Source organism: Chiloscyllium punctatum, chromosome 8 (genome assembly GCF_047496795.1).
Source record: "Chiloscyllium punctatum isolate Juve2018m chromosome 8, sChiPun1.3, whole genome shotgun sequence".
Lineage (NCBI taxonomy): Eukaryota > Metazoa > Chordata > Chondrichthyes > Orectolobiformes > Hemiscylliidae > Chiloscyllium > Chiloscyllium punctatum.
The window spans coordinates 65,022,583-65,045,648 of NC_092746.1; the positions used below are offsets into that span (position 1 = coordinate 65,022,583).

The following is a 23,066-nucleotide window of genomic DNA, read 5'->3' on the forward strand; positions in this document are numbered from 1 at the left end:
TCATAAATGTACAGTATAGAAACAGACCCTTCGGTCCATGCTGACCAGATATCCCTACCCAATCTAGTCCCGCCTGCCAGCACCTGGTCCATATCCCTCCAAACCCTTCCTATTCATATAACTATCCAGATACCTTTTACATGTTGCAATTGTACTAGTCTCCACCATTGGCAGCTCATTTCATACACGTACCACCCTCTGCGTGAAAAAGTTGCCCCTTAGGTCTCTTTTAAATCTTTTCCCCTCTCACTCTAAACCTATGCCCTTTAGTTCTGGACTCCTCATCCCAGGGAATATACTTTGTCTACTTATCTTATCCATGCTTGTCATGATTTTATAAATCTCTATAAGGTCACCCCTCAGCCTCCGATGCTCCAGGGAAAACAGCTCGAGCCGATTCAACTTCTCCCTATAGATCAAATCCAACCTGAAGGCAAGGTAATGTGTTTAGAATTGCACTGGACTGCCAGATTAGATGAGAGACATATTCAGGGTTTATGTCTCCATTTGTTAGCTTTTTTATTTAAATCATTTTGGTATGATTCCCTCTCTTATGCATCCTAAGTTTACATCATACTGTTCTTTCATCCCTGTTATCGTCTTGGTGAACTGTTGCTAAGTAGCTTGCACATTTTGAACACTGGCATGTTCAGAACTGAGGACAAGAAGATTAAGAATTAGGTTTGACTGGTGATGTATACAGTAAAAACTTGGCTTTCCTTCGTACCTTGACTAAAGTAAATCGAAAGCATTTTGCAAGTCTGTTGGTGCAGTGCTGACTATTTTGTCCTCCATTCTGAGATAGATTGATGGGAAACTGAACAAGTGCAGTACCACAGAATTAGGCAGTGAAATAGCCAAATAGCTTCCATTCTTCTTATTAGATTTCAAAATAGGTTCAATAACTATTCATGCAGCATCATCTGGCTTGAGACCTGAAAAGCATTCTTTGCGTGCGTCTTGATATCATTTGCATTTGAGTTTCTTCTTCATGAGCAATTTCTGGATCTTTGGATCCCCTTAGCACTTTCCTTTTTGAATTCTCTTCCCATTTGCCTGTTGATTATATAATTAGTGCAACTTTTTTTTTTATAAAAGCATATTATTTCCTAATTCACTTCCCATGTGAAGAATATACTTAAGAACTAGGATTCGGCAATACAGTCCCTTGAGCCGGCTCCACCTTTTAACGTGATAATGGATGATCTCATCATGCCCTGAGCTCCACTTTCTTGCCTGCTTTCCATAACCCTTCAACCCATTACTAATTAAAAATCTATCTCCTCCTTAAATTCACTCAATGTCCTAGCATTGACCACATTCCCAGGAGAAGTAGTGTGGATTTTGCAGCTGCTCCTGGGATTGCAGGCTTAGGGTTAAAGATTTATTAAAGTTGTTATAGTCTATATAGTTTTGTCATATAAGATTTTTATTCATTTTGTTTTTCTGAATGTTAATGAAACACCAAAACCAAAAAAAACGATTCTTTTTAAACTTTTTTTTTAAAACGAGCTTTACAGGGTCTGCAATGAATGGCTGAGGTTTTGTTCAGAAGTTTAAAAACTGTGTTTTAAAAATTTATTTTACTTTGTGACTTTTTTTTTAAAAAGCTGAAGTTTTTTCTTAAAAATTAGAAGCTGTGTTTTCGTTCCAGAAAGTCCTACATGTGGTCAGCTCTGGAGAAGATTTATTTCCTTCAAGGAATTTATTAAAGACTAGTTTGTTTTTGTAATTATTGTACACATAAATAGGAATGACATTTTTAAGGAAAAGATTAAAACAGTAGAGTGATTTTAAGAGATTAGGTAGAAGATTAAAAAAAAGAACCTTTTAAAAGTAGTAATTTCTGGTTTACTCCCAATGCCAAACTCAAACGAGAGAAGGAACAAAAGGTTAAAGAAGATAAATCAATGGCTGAAGAGCTAGTGTATTCAGGGATTCGGGTTTTGGACAATTGGAATGTCGTTTGGGATAGGAAAAAACCTGTTCAAAATAAAGGGTGTGTCTAACCTAAATAGAAGGGGACCAATATCTTTTGAGACATTTGCTCATTCCATTAAGGGAGACTTTACACTGATAGAGACGGGGAGTGAAAGAATTCTGAGTAGCCATGTAAACAGAAGGATTGATGGAGAAGGTTCTGAATGTGAGGAGAGCATGTTAATTAGAAAAAAAAGAGAGTCATCATGTGTACTAACTCTGAAGAACTAAATTGCATTTATTTCAGATAACTAGAAGTAGTTTTGTAAAGATGATGAATGTGTTAACAACAAGCTTATAACCAGGAAATTTTGATCTGATGCTACATTTTATCAATTTTCCCATTTGTCACAGAAAGTTTTGATAAGAAATAAAGATCTGTGGACGAAAATAGAGGTTTTTGAACTGCAGATGCTGAGTTGTAAACTAGAATTCTCATAAGACAAATGAAGCGGAACTGCAATTGCAAGAGCAAAAATAATCTCAAATGGTATCCAGAAATAAAAATGTTAGATTTTAACCATTTGATCAAAGCTGAAAATTGCAGGCATCTCCAAAAGGGAAAAGTGGAAGGCAACAGAAGAAGGGTTGTCCTTGGCGCAGATCAATTACAGTGGATATATGAGGAAGTGTGTCATACTATAACAGATCTGCTGGCAGATCTAAGATTTATCAAAAAGGTGAATTTTGACAAATGTATTCAAAGGAGAGAAAAAAAAAATCCATTGATCGTTTGCCCTAAACACTGACCTGGATTTGCTTGTTCTCCGCATCTATCATTGGTCAGCTCTGTTGGTTGGACAGCAGATTTGTGATGCTGAATGGCACCAACAGGGTGAGTTCAGTTCCTGCACCAGTTAAGGTTACCATGAAAGTCCTGCCTCCTCAAACTTGCCCGTTGTCTGAGATGGGGGTGATGATCCTCAGGATAAACTCCCCACCAGTCATATTTCACTAATGAGGGAGTAGCCAGATGGTCCTCTGGGACAATGGCAACTTTTGCCATCAGATATAAAGGTTCCGGTTCACCCATCTGCAAGTTTATCACATCTTAGGATCTCTGACTTTTCAATGTTATACTATATGAAACTTAGAAAGCACAGTGACATTTTCTAACTGGCCGAGAAATCACGCAAGTTATTTCTGTAGCTGCAAAAGTCTTCTATTGAAAAGGTCAAAAATGACAATTGCAGTGAGTAAAACCAAGCCCATTTAAGCTTGATATTTTAGACTTCAAATATTTAATAGCTTGCAATATGAATAGAAAATCCTAGAGGAATGATGGAAGAAAACAGAATTTTATCTGGGTGTAAAAATAAAATTATTGGGTTCTTTCAAAATTCTTCCATATTGACTCTGTACCTGGAGATTAAAGTATCTGTTGCTAGTAGAAACATATTCCAAATTAGATTAACTTGTCTGAGTTGTTAATTACTGTTTTCAAGAATTTTTGTGGCTTAGTATTTGATATGTTGCAAAATCAGTATACCTTTTTCAAATTGGAGATTATGACTGAATTGATGTACAATTAATAGTTCCATGGCATAGTCGGCTATGGTCCAAGTGCAAGAAAATGGCATTTAGTATAGTTTTGTTTGTTGGTCAGCATGGAGGTAGTGGGCTGATAGATGTCTTTGTATGTTATATGACACTATGACTCTGTTATAGTAAAGTATTTTTTTTTATCTAGGGATTGCCCTTCTTTATCTGCAGTGTTTCCGTGTAACACAGGAGTCTGTACATCTCCAACGATCATTGTATTATGTGAAGAGGACACTGCGTAATCTGAATGGTCGAAGAGTGACATTTCTCTGTGGTGATGCAGGACCTTTAGCTGTTGGTGCTGTTGTACACCACAAGTTGAAGAATGAAATTGAATCACAAGAATGTGTCACAAAGTAAGGACGTTGATTTGGATATTTAAAAAGTACTCAACTAGATTGGAGTATTTTTAAATAAATTAAAGGATTACAGTTTTTGTAATTATTTATCCAATATATTTTTCATTTTTACTATTTAAAAAATGTATTTTCAGAAGAGAGCATCATGGAAATTTTGAATGTTAGGTCACACACGAATGTTTTATCATAGAAGATCAAAACATAGCTTATATTCTAATTTTAAAGATATTTTAAACTTGACTCTACAGTAGTTTGGACATTTTTTTGTTTTAAAGAGTGTAAGGTACTTTATAGCTGACTGAACTTGTGAACTTACTTTGGTGGTTGTAGCTTTGCTTGTTGTGAGGCCATTATTTGCAGCATGTTGGCCAAATCTGTGTTAAACAGCATCCAATGTAGCTCAGAGGCTCTACTCTGGCACATCAGTTTCATTCAAAAAAAAACAAAGAATACAGATTCTGGAAATCATAAACAAAACCTGAAATTGATGAGGAGAAAAGCATTCTGAAGAAGTGTTACTGGACCTGAAATGTTAGCACTGCTCTTTCTCCATAAATGTAGCCAGGCCTGCTGTGTTTTCCAACAGTTTCTGTTTTGTTACAGTAGTCTCTTGTATTTTCTGGAGAAGATGATAGTGAGTTGAGACAGTACTCGATTGACTGTCTTTTTTTTATCTGGGTTCCTCTTCTCAGTCAGCTAAGCTTTTCATTTCTGCTGACCTCTAATTTCCTTCCAACAGTCAACCTTCAAAGGTCATAGGAATCAGCAACTGTTTCCTAGTTGTCGGTATTCACGTTTATCATCTCATATAATATTAGGTATCCAAGTATGAGAGATAGAGATGTCCAGGAGTTCATAATACAATGACCAATTCATAGACAGTGACTTTTTGTATCATGTGGCCGTAATCCATCCAATAAGAGTGGCTGAGTCAGCACAGATGTCATAGGCTTAGCAGTGAGTGTATGCTGATGGAATTAGCACACTCTAGGAGCTCTGAGTTGGTAATCTTTGTCTTAGAACAAGTGTTATGGGCTATCTCTGACAGTGGCAGAGACTATTGTGTCTGACAAGTTAGCCAGAACTCACCTCAATCACATTCCATATTCTTCTTGGATTTAACATCTGTAGTTTTTGTGATGTGTATTAGTTTTTGCATCAAGTGACGGATTGCTGTTGATTTGGGCCAGATTTGGGTAGTATATATGTTTAGCCAGAATCTGCACTCTGAAATTATGTACTACAGGAAAAGTATTTGCCCATGTTCCTGACATTTCAGTTTGCGAATCAGCTACTGCATTCCTTTTGTTTTGTTTGCATGATGCCTGGATTCAGTCCACTTGTCTAATGATTCTAATTTACAAGTACACATTAAAATAGGAGTAGTATGATGGGTCAGTATCTTTGTTAGGGTCTGCACTTGAGGTGGATGCTGGCTGACCTATCCGACTCTATGACTCTTCCTACTGTCAGTAACAGCCGATTATACTTATTCTCTACGCCAATCGACCACTGTCTCTGTGTTGTGTTGATGGTCTGTGTCTTCTCCAGGGTACAAATTTGGGGGACATGTTATGATGGCTCTGTTTTGCCTCAAAGTCCGAGATTCCTCTCAAAACCCTCCCCATTGGAGTCCAAAGTGAAGGAAGATGCTACGTTTGGCACTAGCTTGGTCCAGAAGTCGCTGAAAAATTGATGACTTTAGACATTTGTCAGGCTCTGCTTTGGGCTTCAATTGAGATTAGTTGTCTGATTTTACTCCCTTAACCTTTTAACTGTTTTGAGGTATCCATAATTTAATTAGAACTCTATACCTATAGATGGAACTTCATAAGCAAGAGTCCTACACAATTAGCATGTCCCAGGGTTAAATCTCCTTTTCCTTGCTATGATATGGGGTAAATTCTCCTACTTACTGTAAACCAGTAACACAGAAAAGATTTATCCCATGCAGTAATCTGTGATAATTCAGGAGGCCAAGAACTATTTTAACTAAAAGTTAACAACTTTATTTCTTAAAGTATAACAGAGAATAATTAACTAACAACTATTTACAACTCCTCTCTAACCTACCTTCTACCTTCCCTTCTATAATACTAGTTCAATAAAACTCTCAATTACGGTTTACAAAACAAAACTTCTCATCTCAAAACCAGGCAGCTTTCAGTTTTCTCTGTATTCCTGTTGTCTTTTCTTCTTCTTGGGGATTCTGCTTCACCGGTTACTGATCAATAAAGGTACCTTTTAAGAGAGCTATTTTTCAGATAGTCTTTATGAGCTGGTAGCTTGGCAGTTCTCCTCTCAACTGTTCAATGTTTCCCAGTCTTATACCCCCAAAGCATCTGATTGTGTCATTGGCTTTTAAGGTTATCAATATGCTCAATTCAAACTGGATTGGAGTTTGGTATTTTTCTGTGTATAATTTAAACTGATTAGCCTAATTCAAATCTGATTTGTTATTTCCAAACAGCCAGCTGGGTGGTACGGTGGCTCAGTGGTTAGCACTGCTGCCTCGCAGTGCCAGCGTGGGTTTCCTCCGGGTGCTCCGGTTTCCTCCCACAGTCCAGAAATGTGCAGGTCAGGTGAATTGGTCATGCTAAATTGCCCATAGTGTTAGGTGCATTAGTCAGAGGAAAATGGGTCTGGGTGGGTTGCTGTTTGGTGGGTCGGTGTGGACTGGTTGAGCTGAAGGGCCTGATTCCACACTGTGTAGATAATCTAATCTAATCTACCCCAGTAGCTGGAGCACATGTTACATGGTAACTTTCTTCAGAACAGTTGGTGCTGTCTGGTAGTTTTGCAAGCTTTTAACTCTCTTAACAGTACAGTACACCCACATCTTCATAACACCCTTTAGCCTGAAATTGCACAGGACCCAATTTCCTTGTATCACTATGAGGAGACACAACTCCGGGCTTTCCCACATTGCTGCAAGCCAGTGGTATAAGCTGAAAATGAGAAGCCAGTCGCCATGCAAAGTCATTACTTTAGTGGAGATCATATGACGCTCTTCAACTACACACAAAACTCCTCACATTGATATGATTGACATCAAAACATTAATGTCATGTGTGGGACCATCATTACAAATATTATATCAATTACTTAAATATGCCATTGTTATAGATAATCTTGACAGAAAATAAATTATTAAATCTATCATTGTAACCATTAAGATACTCTCTTCAGCTGTGGTATGATTATAGTTTCTTGGCATTCATTATTTTTCTTGCTCTTATTAGATTGTTACAACTGCAACGAACTGTCATTTGCCTGGATTCCGATATTCCAGATGAGCTGCTCTATGGCAGAGCTGGGTACTTGTATGCTTTACTGTATGTCAATGTCGAGATTGGGCAAGATACCATTCCTTTTCCTGTTATTCAGGAGGTAAGAGTTACTTTTACTTTATAGGTTTAATTTGTTTCTTAATTACAGCTTTTATTTTTGCATTTGTCTACTGGGTAATGAGCCTGGCCAGATGTTAGACTTGGAAATAGGTGAGCACTTTGGTGATAGCAATCACAATTCTGTTATGTTAAGATTAGATGACTTAGTGTGGAAACAGGCCCTTCAGCCCAACAAGTCCACACCGACCCGCCAAAGCGCACCCACCCAAACCCATTCCCCTATGTTTACCCCTGCACCTAAGTTCACAAGGAAGAGGTATTGGAAATCCTGCAGAGTGTGAAAATGGATAAGTCCCCTGGGCCGGATGGGATTTATCCTAGGATCCTCTGGGAAGCCAGGGAGGAGATTGCCGAGCCTTTGGCATTGATCTTTAAATCGTCATTGTCTACAGGAATAGTGTCAGAAGACTGGAGGATAGCAAATGTGTTCCCCTGTTCAGGAAGGGGAGTAGAGACAACCCTGGTAATTATCGACCAGTGAGCCTTACTTCAGTTGTTGCTAAAGTGTTGGAAAAGGTTATAAGAAATAGGATTTATAATCATCTAGAAAAGAATAATTTGACTAGGGATAGTCAGCACGGTTTTGTGAAGGGTATATCGTGCCTCACAAACCTTATTGACTTTCTTGACAAAGTGACCAAACAGGTAGATGAGAGTAAACTGGTTAATGTGTTGTATATGGATTTCAGCAAGGCGTTCGATAAGGTTTCCCTCAGTAGGCTATTGTACAAAATGCGGAGGAATGGGATTGTGGGAGATATAGCAGTTTGGATCAGTAACTGGCTTGCTGAAAGAAGACAGGATGGTGGTTGATGGGAAATGTTCATCCTGGAGTCCAGTTACTAGCGGCGTACTGCAAGGGTCAGTGTTGGGTCCACTGCTGTTTGTCATTTTTATAAATGACCTGATTGAGGGCGTAGAAGGGTGGGTTAGTAAATTTGTAGATGACACTAAGGTCGGTGGAATTGTGGATAATGATAAAGGGTGTTGTAGGTTACAGAGAGACATAGATAAGCTGCAGAGCTGGGCTGAGAGGTGGCAAATGGAGTTTAATGCGGACAAGTGTGAGGTGATTCACTTTGGACAGAGTAACTGGAATGCAAAGTACTGGGCTAATGGTAAGATTCTTGGTAGTGTAGATGAGCAGAGAGATCGCTGGGTCCAGGTACACACATTCTTGAAAGTTGCCACCCAGGTTGACAGGGTTGTTAAGAAGACATACAGTGTTTTAGCTTTTATTAATAAAGGGATCGAGTTCCGGAACCATGAGGTTATGCTGCAGCTGTACAAAACTCTGGTGCGGCCGCACTTGGAGTATTGTGTACAATTCTGGTCACCGCATTATAAGGAGGATGTGGAAGCTTTGGAAAGGGTCCAGAGGAGATTTACTAGGATGTTGCCTGGTATGGAGGGAAGGTCTTACGATGAAAGTGAGGGACTTGAGGCTGTTTTCGTTGGAGAGAAGAAGGTTGAGAGGTGACTTAATAGAGACATATAAGATAATCAGAGGGTTAGATAGGCTGGACAGGGAGAGCCTTTTTTCAAGTATGGTGACGGTGAGCACGAGGGGGCATGGCTTTAAATGGAGGGGTGATAGATATAGGACAGATGTCAGAAGTAGTTTCTTTACTCAGAGAGTAGTAAGGGTATGGAATGCTTTGCCTGAAACGGTAGTAGATTCACTAACTTTAAGTACATTTAAGTCATCATTGGACAAGTATATGGATGTACATGGAGTAGTATAGGTTAGATGGGCTTCAGATTGGTATGACAGGTCGGCGCAACATTGAGGTCCGAAGGGCCTGTACTGCGCTGTAATGTTCTATCTTCTATACCTCTTTAAATGTCTGCTTCTAGACATGCTCCATAGTGTGAGTGCCAACTGAGTCTTTAGCAATATAAATTGAGGAAAAACTGATATATTAAATGTTATACTGATGTGGAGTACTGCGTGGTTGAAAAAGATGTTTGTCTTTTCAATGAGATGAGACCCTGTTTACATTTTTAGTTGAAAGTTAAAGACCTTGTAGTTAGTTTTACTAGGTTAATATCAGGAATATAATTTATTGTATCCGTTGCTCCCGATGTGGTCTCCTCTACATTGGGGAGACTGGGCGCCTCCTAGCAGAGCGCTTTAGGGAACATCTCCGAGACACCTGCACCAATCAACCAAACCGCCCCGTGGCCCAACATTTCAACTTCCCCTCCCACTCTGCCGAGGACATGGAGGTCCTGGGCCTCCTTCACCGCCGCTCCCTCACCACCAGACGCCTGGAGGAAGAACGCCTCATCTTCCGCCTCGGAACGCTTCAACCCCAGGGCATCAATGTGGACTTCAACAGCTTCCTCATTTCCCCTTCCCCCACCTTATCCTAGTTTCAAACTTCCAGCTCAGCACTGTCTCCTTGACTTGTCCGGACTTGTCGAACCTGCCTATCTCCTTTTCGACCTATCCACTCCACCCTCTCCTCCTTGACCTATCACCTTCATCTCCTCCCCCACTCACCCATTGTACTCTATGCTACTCTCTCCCCACCCCCACCCTCCTCTAGCTTATCTCTCCACGCTTCAGGCTCACTGCCTTTATTCCTGATGAAGGGCTTTTGCCTGAAACGTCGATTTCGCTGCTCCTTGGATGCTGCCTGAACTGCTGTGCTCTTCCAGCACCACTGATCCAGTATTTAGAAGAGTCAGATGAAATTAAAACATGAACTTGAGGGGACTGAACCAGGTAGATATCGAAAGGATATTTCCTCTTATAGGAGAATCTAGAACTAGAGGTCATGGTTTAAAAATAAGGGGTACGCATTTAAAATAAATGAGGAGACATTTTTTTCTGAGGGCTGCAAATCTTTGGAATTGGTTTCCTCAAAAGAGAATCTTTAAATATTTTTAAGACAGAGGTAGATAGGTTACTGATTATCAAGAGGATGAAAGATTATCAGGGATATGTAGGAATGTGGAGTTACAGATAAAATTAGATCAGCTATGACCTTGTTGAATGGCACAACAAGCTCAAAGGCATAAGTGATCTACTCCTGCTCTTTGTTGGTACCTTGGTGATTTTGAAGAAAATCTGGCAGCTCTCCCACAGTTCTGGTCATCATGCTGCTTCAATGAATGCCATCAAGATTATATCAATTAGCCATTCATTGGAATTGCTGTTCGAGATCACTATACAGTATTGGGGTGCAGTGTTTAGGAACAGTAGTGACAGAAATAATCCACTCCCTGGTGTTCCGATTAAAGGTGTTTCAGTGGATGTTTTTTTTTCTTGTTCAAATGCATTTAACGGAAGAAAATGGTATAAGCAGCTGACCAGTTCTCCTCCTCTTTGTGAATGGACCAGAATGAAGGCAAATGAGAACAATTTGCAGTAGGGCTCGGTAGTGCTGGCTTGTTTGTGTTAAAGTCATGTTGGGTGTTGGACTTCTTGGACAATGCTGTAACACTAGTGTAGCATTGTTGCTTGGTATTAAAAAGTTGTGAAAGCTGTTACATAATTGCATTTTTGTCGAAGAAAAAAATTTGAGTACTTTTAGTAATGTCTCTTTCCTGTACCTTTTCAATAATTCAATTTTGACCTTGCATTCTCTTCAATCCTTGATTTCTCAATTGTGATAGAGATCATTTTGGCTCCTGTATTTAAGTTCATTATTCAAAAACACTTTCAGAGTCCTGTTGTGATATCTAACTGTTTCAAATTTTCCTTTCCCACTGCTTTAACTATCGTGAAGTTCTAAGGTCACATTTTTGGTATCACCTTTCTAGGCTTAATTCTTTCTACTAAAATTGCTTCTTTTGACATGGTATTAGCCTTTTCACTCTCTTCTGCACCTAAGTATATATTCTTGTTTCTTAGCAACTGGCATTGAATGCGCTATACCCAAGTGTAGCCTGGTCACTAAATCTATCTTTTTATTCTACATACTTAAAGATTATATTGGATTGTTGATTACTATCCTGTATTGCTTCTATATGTTTAATATCACATTTATTTCATAAGTGAGATTAGAGAACTTTAGTAATGTCACATTTTTTTCCTATTTAATGGAATGTACTTTAATTGTCCATTAAATTTTATGTCCCATTCTGTCCACACGCATGTTTTGTTTGACACTTTTGTTTTCTATCATTTCTGAGGTGGCATCACTGTTCCATCTTGTTTGATGAAATTACGCATTCAAATTTGCAATGACCTTTTGACTCTGTCACTAATTTAACTTAAGAAATAGCATTTTGAGTGCCATACCTGTTGCCAACCCAGTGCCCTGTTAAATTATTTATTTTAATCTTATTTATTGCTCTGAGCTAACTTTTATTTTATCCATTCCAATTTTTGCATTGACTCCTCGTAGCTGAATCGTTGTAGCTTAAACTATCAGCATTTTATTTGGAACTTTATCATATGGCTATTAGAAGGTTAAATGGTATTAAATAGAGAATGTCAAGGCGCTCCTTGTAGTCTATTTGACTTGTCAGTTACTCAAAAAATGCAGGAAGATGTTTCCTTTTCAAAAGACATGCCAACTGCTATCTATTAGGTGCTGAAAATTACTTGTACAATCAAGTGCATGTCTGGTAAGTCATTCCATTATTATTGTGTCTGACTTGTGACTTTGTCACCCTTTTGTAGAATATAGGAATCACATTGGCATGTCTGCAATGCTGGTACATTTCTGGTGATCATATTCATAATTGCCAAGGGCTTAAATGTTCATGTTCATGTTAATTTACAGAGATCATTTACCATTTTAACATTCTTTAGATTTGTATCTCATAGCCGTATAATTTTAAAATTATGTTTGTGTGCTTTCTTCGCTACTTGTGAATGCTGGATCAATGTCCAAGATATTGTTATAACATTGGGGGTGAACCCCTTTGTTAATTAAACCAAACGCCCAGAAAAGCTCACCTCATAATCTGTTAAAATATGAGTGACAGAGAGCTCCCAAATTCTATTATTTAAAGAAAATAACATCAATTTATTTTTTTCTCTCTAAAAGTGAACATTAAACAACTACTAACATTTCTAAGGCCTCCTTTCTCTTAACTGCTTATTATCTGCCTCAAACTCTATAACAGTACGCTGTTCCAATAAGCCACTTATTAAAATTACACCAACTTAATTTCAAAGCCACACAGCCGCTGTCGTCATCTGTGTCTTCCTTCCTGTTCAAGATCTCCTGAGTTGGCTTCTTTTTGTTTTACTGCGAGTATGTTTCATATGAAAAGGTCCTTTGATGGAGAGTCTTTCCTAATTTCTTGGAGAGCAAGATGTTAATTCTCCCTGCGTTTCTGTCTTGACAGCAGTTGCTCTTTTACCAATTTTCAAAAGGTTTGCATTTTATACTCCCCCAGCATTGGATCGTCTCATTGGTTCGATGTTGGAAAAACAATCAATTTAAACTCAATTGGGTTTTAGTATCCTGGGGCATGATTTAAACTGATTGGTTAAATTTGAATTATTCTCAAAACAGCAATCAAAACTCCATTTCACAGCCAAATGTTACATATTTTCAATTTTCCATTACACCCTGGGACTGCCATCTAGTCCTTATCACAGGTGCCTGTAATCTCTGAGTTCAGAACAGCATTCACTCTCTCTTAAAGGTATAGTACACATCTTCAACTTCATAACAATATTGATAGGTTAGGTGAATGGGCAAAACTGTGGCAGATGGATTTTAATATAAGCAAGTGTGAGGTGATCCATTTCAGACAAAGAAAGATTCATTTTTTTGGGAAGGCACAGAATAAATACAGTGGATGTCCAACGACATTTGGGGGTTCAGATGCATAGCTCTTTAAAATACCACAAACAGATGAAAGTAATAGTTAAGCAGTCTAATGCAGTGCTGACCTTCATATCTAAAGGGCTGGTGTGTAGGGATGCAGATGTTTTGGTGCAGTTATACAAATCCTAGTTGGGCCACATCTGGTGTACTGAACAGATCCAGGCAGCACACCTTGGGAAGGATGTTTTGGCCCTGGAGGGAGTTCAATGTAGGTTTACAAGGATGAGACCTGAACTTAAGGGGTTATGTTGTAAGGAGCGATTAGACAAATTAGAACATTATTCTCGAGAATTTAGAAACTTAAGTGGTGATCTAATTGAGGTCTTCAGGATATTAACAGGGAAAGCCAGGGTAGGTAAAGATAAACTATTTCCCCTGGTTGAAGTTCTAAAACCTGGAGGCATGGTCTAAGATTTAGGGCCAGGCCATTCAGGAGCATGTAAAGAGTAGTGGAGTTTTGGAACATTCTCTTCCTCAAACGGCAGTTGATGATCATTCAATTTTTAATTTTTTAAATCTGAGAGACAAATTTTTATTCAAAGTTTGGGAGAAGAGGATGTCACCTAGACAGGGGACGAAACGTTTGCAAGACAAATTCCCAGCTCGGCGAACAGAACCACAACAACAAATTTTTATTAAGCAAGGCTATCAATTAATATGGGCCTAATGCAGGCATATGGAGTTAGGCCACAGATCAACCATGATCTTATTGAGTGGTAGAGGTGGCTCAAGGGACTGAATTGCCCATTCTTCATCCTCTGTTTCTCTGTCTCAGCTGCCCCCTTATGTTCCAAAATCACAAGCATTTAATATATAATTTGCATTCTCACTTATAAGTGATACTTTCTACCAGCTCTCTTACACAATGGCATTGCCTGTCAAGATCCTATTTCTAAATATTGTGCTTGGGTCCAGTGTCATGAATCAATTGCCTACAGAGTTATACACAAAATTGTGTTGTATTTAAAGCGCCCTCTTTAATAAACACGCGTAATGTTCATTGTAATTAATAGGCTTCTTAGGACTCTGTGAATCATTCATTTATAGAAATTGATGACTAAAACATATGTTGCATGTATTTTCTCGTGAAATGAATGTGTTAATTGATTTATTACAACAATTAATAAAGCACAGAGTAAGACTTTATAAATGACTGTTAATGAGAGAGCTATGTGTTCATCCTTGTAGCAATTTTAGAATTTTTAAACCACAATATTTTTTCTGATTTCTCCTTCCACTACGGTAATCTATAAAATAGGTAGTTAATGCCATTATCGAATCTGGCAAAAATCTTTCCAAGGAAGAACGCAAAACTGAACGCTGTCCTCTTCTCTACCAATGGCACAAAAAACAGTATGTTGGAGCGGCCCATGGTCTAGCAGGGATCTACTATATGCTAATGCAGGTTGGTTTCAGATGTCAACTTTGATTTCTTTTAACCTCAGAAACCTACTGAAAGGGGATGAGCTCTATTTGCAGCATCTATTGTAAATTTAAGTTGATAGAATTTGGTGATCCAATAGGCAGATACACAAGAATTGGTTGAGGAATGAAAGGATATAAGTTATGCATTATTGAGAACAATTGATATAACCAGCTGGTGAATGTATGAGTGTCAAAACAGCTATTGTGGTACTCTTGATGTATCGGATATATTAGTTTGTTGTTGTAGTACAAATAATCATTAGATATGAGTCAGCATTGAAAGAATGTGAAGTTATGATATGTTCCCACCAGGCACACATTAGAAGTGCCTGAAAAGGTTGGGGTTATGAAATCAAATCTCAGTGAATTTCGACACCAGTGCCAAGTCCTCAGTTACTGTTCAGTATTTTTTCTGGCACTAAAAATGTAATAATAGAAGTGTAGAGTTTCATTTATTCTGTTCTTAATTATTATTGGAAATCTCTTTCTTTCAATAGTGTTCTTTTTTCTCTCTCTCTCTTTCTTTGTTTCTTTTTTTTTCTTTCTTGCTCTCTGTCTCTGTCTCTCTCTCTCTCTCTCTCTCTCTCTTTCTTTCTCTCTCTCTCTCTCTCTCTCTCTCTCTCACTCACTCTCTCTCTCTCTCTCTCTCACTCTCTCACTCTCTCTGTCTCTTTCTGTCTCTCTCGCTCTCTTTTTCTCTCCCATCTTTTTCTCACTCTCTCTCTATATCGTTTTTTTTTCTATTTCTATGCATAATTCTACTTAGAATATCTGATTGCAGCTCCTGGTTTGGCCCATGCTTGCCTCATTTGGATTTCTCAACCTGTTTGAAGATGACATTGTTAGTCACCCTTTGTCATAAAGATTCCAGGTGGCCTATAGATGGTGGCAAATTGATTTGGTTTTCCATTATTGCAAACTTCATTGCAAAAGCCCAGAGAAAGTCTCTGGACAAGTGTAATAATAGTGCCATTTGTTTGTCACTGAACATTCAACCACAACCTAATACAACCTTTTCAGTTAGAGTGCCACCGTTTCTTTTAATTCTTTAGCATTCCAGCTGAACGTGATGGGATGAAGTATTGCTTCATCAGAGAAGTAAATATACTAAGACTTTAATTGTGACACACATTCTTTCCCTATATTGTAAAAAAATTTAAAAATACAACTGTTAGAAATATTTGGCAGGTCCATTAGTAACTGTAAATGAAGTTTAGATAAATATCTATAACATCTCAATGGAGAGTATCAGACATTACTCTGGCTTATTTAGAATGTGAAGCTGATTCCAACATACTGTCCTGAGTGTCTATTAGGAAAATTTCAGAGCTGAACCCACTATCCTGCATTTTCCTAAGACACTTTTTTTTTGTTTTGTTTTTGCTGTACATTTTATTTTCCCTTTACTTTTGTAGATATAATCATCTAACCTCTATTACACTAACAGTTATACTCTTTCTTATAAATTTTGCATGGAATTTCCTAGATTTTGAAAGTTTGTTCCTGTTCCAGGCAGGCTCAAAGTTGGATCAGGAGACCCTCACGGAACTAGTAAAACCCAGTGTGGACTATGTACGACATAAAAAGTTTAGGTCTGGAAACTACCCTTCATCATTAAGCAATGAAACTGATCGACTGGTCCATTGGTGCCATGGTGCTCCTGGTGTTATACACATGCTGATTCAGTCTCACAAAGTGAGTATTTGAATTACATGACAATTTTACTTGCTACAATTTAACTTTTTTTGCTACAATTTATTGTCATAGATGCTTTTGTAGTGTAATTATGGATAACATCATTTGGGTCTGATCATATGAGTGGGTCTTAAATTGGGAGATAGGTATCGGGACCCCATGAAAGTCCTCTTCTGTGTACATACAGAAATTGTCTAAGAAGTTTATACTCAGCAGGCTAATGTCTGCTCTCAGGACACTCTGCAAGTATTCTTGATACTGAACTTTATGACTGAGATTTTGATCAGATACTTTGGACCTACTTGGATGTCTAGCCAACCAGTTTACATTATCTGACATAACTTGATTGTTAGCCAGTGTAGCTGAACTGAGCACTACAACCAATAAGACCATCAGAAATAGGAATAGAAGTAGGCTGTTCAGCCCCTTGAGCCTGCTCCACCATTCAGTAGGATTGGTTGGTCTGAGATTCCCAATGTCCACTTTCCTGATCTTTCCCCGTAATCCTTGATTCCCTGACTGATCAATAATCTATCTATCTTTGTTTTAAATAGACATAATGACTCTGCCCCACAGTTCTCTGTAGCAAGGTGTTCCAAAGACTGTTTAACCATGTGACAGAAGAAATTCCTCCTATTTTCAGTCTTAAATTGATACCCCTTTAGTCTGAGACTGCATCCTCTGGTCCTAGACTCTCCAGTGAGGGGAAACATCATCTCAGCATTTACCGTGTCAAACTCCTCAAGAATCCTATATGTCTAAATGAGATCACTTCTTGTCCTTCTAAACTTCAGTGAGTAGAATTCCAATTTGTTTAGCCTTTGCTCATAAGACAATGTGTCTCCATACCAGGGATCATCCTGATGAACCTTCTCTGAACTGCCTTCAATGAAATGATACTCCTCCCTTAAGTAAGGGGACCAAAACTACTCCCAGTGCCTGCAAAGTCAATCCTATGACCCTTGCCAGCTGAACAACCACACAACCAGTCCTTTATTCATGACTGTCTACTTACTAGCTGATTTGAACCTGCTCAATTCAGGTAAGTTATTAGTGATACAAAAAGTAGGAGTGTTATCTCCTATCTTTGATTCTCCTGTGCTTGCTGGGCTCACTCTGGAGAGGCTCCATTGATCCATTTTTGGAAGTTCCATTGGAATGTAGAAAGATTTACAGATCTATCAAAGTAGAAATTTCAATCACATGAGGCTTCCTGTAGGCTCAAGGTGACATGCCAGGAACCTGTGTTTATCTGTTGTTACTGGCCAGAAGATCTGGGCCAATTGATTTTTGTTTTTCCTCATATTCACATTCAGATGGAGTTAAATCTAGATAAATGTAAGGTGCTGCATTTTGGAAAGGCAAGTCAGAGCAAGACTTATACACTTATTGGTAAGGTGCTGGGGACTGTTGCTGAACAGAGACCTTGGAGTGCAGGTTCATAGTTCCTTCATAGTGGAGTTGCAGGTAGATAGGATAGTGAAGAAGGTGTTTGGTGTGCTTTCCTTTATTGGTCAGAGTATTGGTGTTGGGAGGTCATGTTGCAGCTGTACGGGACATTGGTTAGGCCACTTTTGGAATATTGATTGCAATTCTGGTCTCCCTGTTGTCGGAAAGATGTTGTGAAACTTGAAAGGGTTCTGAAACGATTTACAAGGATGTTGCCAGGGTTGAAGGATTTGAGCTATAGGGAGAGGCTGAACAGGCTGGGGCTGATTTCCCTGGAGTGTAAGAAGCTGAGGGGTGACTGCATAGAGGTTTAAAAAATCATGAGGGGCATGGATAGGGTAAGTAGACAAGGCCTTTTCCCTGGAGTAGGGGAGTCCAAAACTAGAGGGCCAAGTGCTGGCAAATGGGACTAGATTAATTTAGGATATCTGGTCGGTATGGACAAGTTAGACCGAAGGGTCTGTTTTCATGCTGTACTTTTCAATGACTCTATCAGCTAGAAGTGGAAGAGGATGCTGATGCTAGGCTTCTGGACCATACGCAGCATGTAATTTGGGAGTCCTTTAGATTAACATAATGCTATTCACGGTATGACATAATCGGTGTTTTTTCCCCATCCAATCTCCACAGGATGGCTCAAAGTGTTCTATGCCCACATAACAGTTCTTGTCTATTGTGTAATCACTTTCTTTCCAAACCAATTTACATATTTCTTCAGTGAGTGTGCTGTAGAGTTTGCAAGATAAGGAAGGGACTCATGGTGAACATTTTTATTTTGTATCTGAAACCTGGTGCATCTGTGATAGGGCTGGCATCAAAGTGAGTGATATTCTGCTGTATCAGGAACAGTGACTTTGTTTTTCTCCTGAATGTGGCATCTAGTACCACTGTTAATGGCATTGCGAGGTATGACAATGCAGATTGATATAACAAAGTTTTTTTTAAAAATCAGCTTTTGAAGGCTTGCAATGGAAAATATTCTGCATGTTAGAGTGGATCAAAGTATAAAAGGCGACCCTACTTCTTTGGTTATGAAATGTTATACTCTCGTTTAGAAGCCAGTCTTAACTTTCTTTACCCAGCAATGCATGTTTTGCTTCTGTATACTGTAATTCGCTACATGGGGTCAAGCAGGTGATAAAAGCTGTGTTGCAAAGATGAAATATAGGAGCTTTAAGACATACCTATGATCGACAGTGTGCAGCATGACAAGTGACAACCTGAAATAGGCTCTGAAACAAAATGAATGAAGTATGAAATTATAGCTCATGAAATAAAAAGCTACTTTATATGAAATTAGCTAAATAGCTGGAAATAGTGTGCATAATGGATGTTTTTTTCAGACTTGAAGGTTTCTAGTAGACATCCATAGAGATTGAAGTTAGGACCTTTTTCTCTTTCCAGTATGTTACTGACTAGACCTCTGTGTACAGAGTGCCGTTTCAAAATTTGTGGATGATCTGAAACTGGAAGCATTGTGAGTAGTGAGGAGTTTAGTGTAAAACTTCAACAGGACAGACAAGTTGATGCAAGTAAGTGTGAAGTGATTCATTATTTTCAGAAGACAAGCAATATAAAATGAAGGGTATAATTCTGAAGTGAGTGCAGGAGCAGAGGTAACTGGGAGCATATGAACATAATTTGTTGAAGATCACAGGAAAGGGTTGAGGGAGTGGCTAATAAAACTTACATTATCCAATGCTTAATAGGAGCATAGGATTCAAGTGATTTGAAGAGTGATGCATTGAAATGAAAGCATTCTGATGAATATTACCTGTGTCATGTTTAGTCAAGCTAACAGAGAAGTAAGTGTGTTCTTGAGAAAAATGGTCTTTTAAAACAAAAGGAACTTACTTGATGCAGTGGCTCTAGAAACTTGGCCAGATGGATCCAAAGTCAGCTGTTGTGGTAGGAGACTGAGGTCAGTATTCAGCAGCGGACAACCACGGTCAGAGCTGGGACTGTTATTGTTTGTGATATATATAAATTATAATATAGATGAGAATGTGGAGGGGATGATCAAGTTTGCCGATGACACAAAAGTTGATCAGGTGGTTAGTAGTGAGGAAGCAATCTTAAGATAAAGATTGGTTGGTCAGATGGACAGATCAGTAGCAGATGGGATTTAACTTTGATAAGTTGTGTTGTGTCACCATCGTCTTACCAGACCATAGTGGCTGCTCTCGCTTTGGGAGAGGCGACTGGTTATAATTTAACCTGAGGCCACCAGAGGTTGAGAAGAGTCCTTCATGGTAACCTCAAACCAGTGATGGGAATTGAACCACTCTGATAAGTATGAGTTAGGTTAGATTAGATTAGATTAGCTTACTTACAGTGTGGAAACAGACCCTTCGGCCCAACAAGTCCACACCGACCCGCTGAAGCGTAACCCACCCATTCCTGTACATTTACCCCTTTACCTAACACTACAGGCAATTGAACATGGCCAATTCACCTGACCTGCACATCTTTGGACTGTGGGAGGAAACCGGAGCACCCGGAGGAAACCCACGCAGACACGGGGAGAATGTGCAAATTCCACACAGTCAGTCGCCTGAGTCAGGAATTGAACCCGGGTCTCTGGCGCTGTGAGGCAGCAGTGCTAACCACTGTGCCACCGTGCCGCCCACTAAACACATTGAAGGTAGTAACCAGACTAGGGAGTACTCAATGAATGGCAGGACACTAGGAAGCTCAGAGAAACAAAGGGTTCATGGGGGTGCTTGTCCACAGATTCTTGAAGGTGGTAAGACTGGCTAATAGCTTGATTAAGATGGCCTACAGTTCACTTGCCATTATCAGTCATGGTATAGATTATAAAAGTAGAGGTTATGTTGGCGCTTAGGCCACAGCTAGAATATTGTATGTATTTCTGATCGCCATCAATAAGAAGCCTGTGTTTGCAATAGAGGAGTTGTAGAGGAGATTCACCAGGCTGTTACCTGAGCTGGAGCATTTCCAGCTGTATTGAGAGGCTGGATAAGCACAGTTTATTTCCTTTTGAGCAGGGAAGGCTGAGGGAGGGCCTGTACTGAATTGTATAAGATTGAGGGGTATAGACAAGGTGGATAGGAAACAGCTGTTTCCCTTTGTTGAAACTCAGTAACAAGTAGGCATAATTTTCAGGTGCAGGGCAGGTGATATAGAGGATATTTGAGGCAAAATATTTTCTTCTGGAGGGTAGTGGGAATCTGGAAGGCACTGCCTGAGAGGGTGATAAGGCTGGAAACCTCATAACCTTTTAAAAAGTATGTGAATGAGCACTTAACTGTCATAACATTTAAATGCTATGGGCTATGTGTTGGAAAGTAAGTGTCAGCACAGTTGATGAGCTGAAGAGCCTTTTCTGTATTAAGTGATTCTGACAGTGATTTCAGCAAAGCTCACATATTTTGAGACTGCACAACTGGGAAGCAGGCATAAGGCAGATTCAAGACAATGTGGATGGACATTATAAAAATGTGGATTGGTCTCTGAGGCAGGGAACAAAAATAACAAAGAATAGAATACTGAATAAAGATTGTTTATAATTTGGCCAACTCTCAGAATGAAAATATTTGAAAGACAGGACTGAGTACAGAAGCAAGAAGGTTGGATTAAATTTGTGTGAAGCACTAGTTCAGCTTCTACAGGAATATTCTCCCAGTTCTGGGAGCATGACCATTTCAGAAAAGTCCAAGAGCATTGGAGAGTGTGGAGAAAGGATTCATTAGAGTTAAATTCATTCGTCGAGAGATAAGGAACTTCAATTCCATTGAGTATATAAACTAGCACTCTCTCCCTTGGAGAAGACCATGCAGGACATCATATTCTGTGCAGTGGATTTTGTACATGGTGATGAATGATGGTGGAGTGAATTTGTGAATCGATGATATGCAGAATAGACTTCCGATATTCCATATACCAATGTGATCTCATTATCAGATCATGGGATGCTGTCAGTGCACAAGAATGTCATCAAATTGGGAAAAACTGAGGTTATTCAGTTCTTTGGTTAGGAAAACTTGTTGTTCATGGTGGGATGGTCTTTGAAAGCAAGAAAGCCACTTCTGATCCCGAATTGAGTTTTTATGATGATGCCACAGTCAAAGTGAGTCAGCAAATATTCAGTGATCTCTGCATTAGATGGTAGATGGTTTCAAAACTCTGATTATGGTTAAAGGTATCTTTGTACAAATAATTCAACATGATTTGTCACATTAATATTAATTACTGATGCTTTGACACTCATTAAAGTGGTGATCACCCACTTCCAGACCAACAGCTCATTGTATAATTAGTGTATAAGTCAACCACATTTCTTTTGGGAGAATCCTTGAAGGCTTCTACTTTGATGTGCAAACTACAGTGTTTGTTTGACTTTCACTGGATGATATTTTTGTTTTAAAGTTGTGTCCAATTGAAATTTAAACAGCTTTTTATTTTTTTTTAAACAGACCTTTAAAGAAGAAAAGTACTTGAGAGATGCAATGGAGTGTAGTGATGTTATCTGGCAACGAGGGCTGCTGCGGAAGGGTTATGGAATCTGCCATGGAACTGCAGGCAACGGATACGCTTTCCTCTCTCTATACAAGTTGACTCGAGATAAAAAGTATCTCTACAGAGCTTGCAAGGTAATGTGAAAAGTAATTACCATCCATAATGCAACAATTAGATACTTTCATAAAAAGAAAAATACTGCAAATCCTGGAAATCTTAAGTGAAAAGAGAGAATACTGGAGAAAGTTAACAGGTCCGGCAGCATCCGTGGAGAGAGAGAGAACAGTCAACCTTACAAATCTGATTTGATTCCTCTTCATTGAATTCTTTTAATTTCATATTTCATTAAATAAACTAACTTGGGCAGTGGGTCAGTTAACTCAGTTGACTGGGTATCTGGTTTGTGATACAGAGTGATGTCAACAGCATGGGTTCAATTTCCACACCAACTAAGGTTATAATGAAGGATTCTCCTTTTTAACTTCACCTTCATTCTGAGGCATGGTGACTGAGAGTTAAGTCACTATCAGTTGCCTCTCTGTAATGAAAGGGCAGCCCTTTGGTCTGGTAAGACGATGGCGATTTTACCTTACTTTAACGTGGGGAACCTCCCACGGCATTTCACTCCCTCTCTTTCTTCATGAAATGTCTCATTATCTGAGGAAGCTAATCATGATATCAGTATGGCAAATGGAGGAGCAAACCCAAGAAGTACCTACTTACATAATTAACATTTATTCTGTGCTACACCCTTGCTATCTAGACAACTGAACTAATTGATATATGCGAGCACTTCAAAGTGGTATACTGAAACAAAAATGGATGCTTAGAGAAGAAAGAACATAAAAGAATGTGTGACCAAATATTTGATCAAAGTGCTTTGGAGGGCCTTAACGGGGAAGGAGAGATAGAGGTTAAGAAATGTGAGG

The 23,066-nt window shown here is 38.9% G+C and overlaps 1 protein-coding gene across 1 annotated transcript in view; it reads left to right on the forward strand.

The window, feature by feature from the left end:
- lancl2 (LanC lantibiotic synthetase component C-like 2 (bacterial)) overlaps positions 1-23,066 on the forward strand; it is a 61,901-nt gene that overhangs the window by 30,037 nt on the left and 8,798 nt on the right. The window contains exons 3-7 of the mRNA XM_072575668.1: positions 3,671-3,878; positions 7,124-7,271; positions 14,348-14,494; positions 16,027-16,209; positions 22,095-22,271. Coding sequence (XP_072431769.1) covers positions 3,671-3,878; positions 7,124-7,271; positions 14,348-14,494; positions 16,027-16,209; positions 22,095-22,271 — 863 coding nt within the window. The remainder of the gene's footprint in view (positions 1-3,670; positions 3,879-7,123; positions 7,272-14,347; positions 14,495-16,026; positions 16,210-22,094; positions 22,272-23,066) is intronic.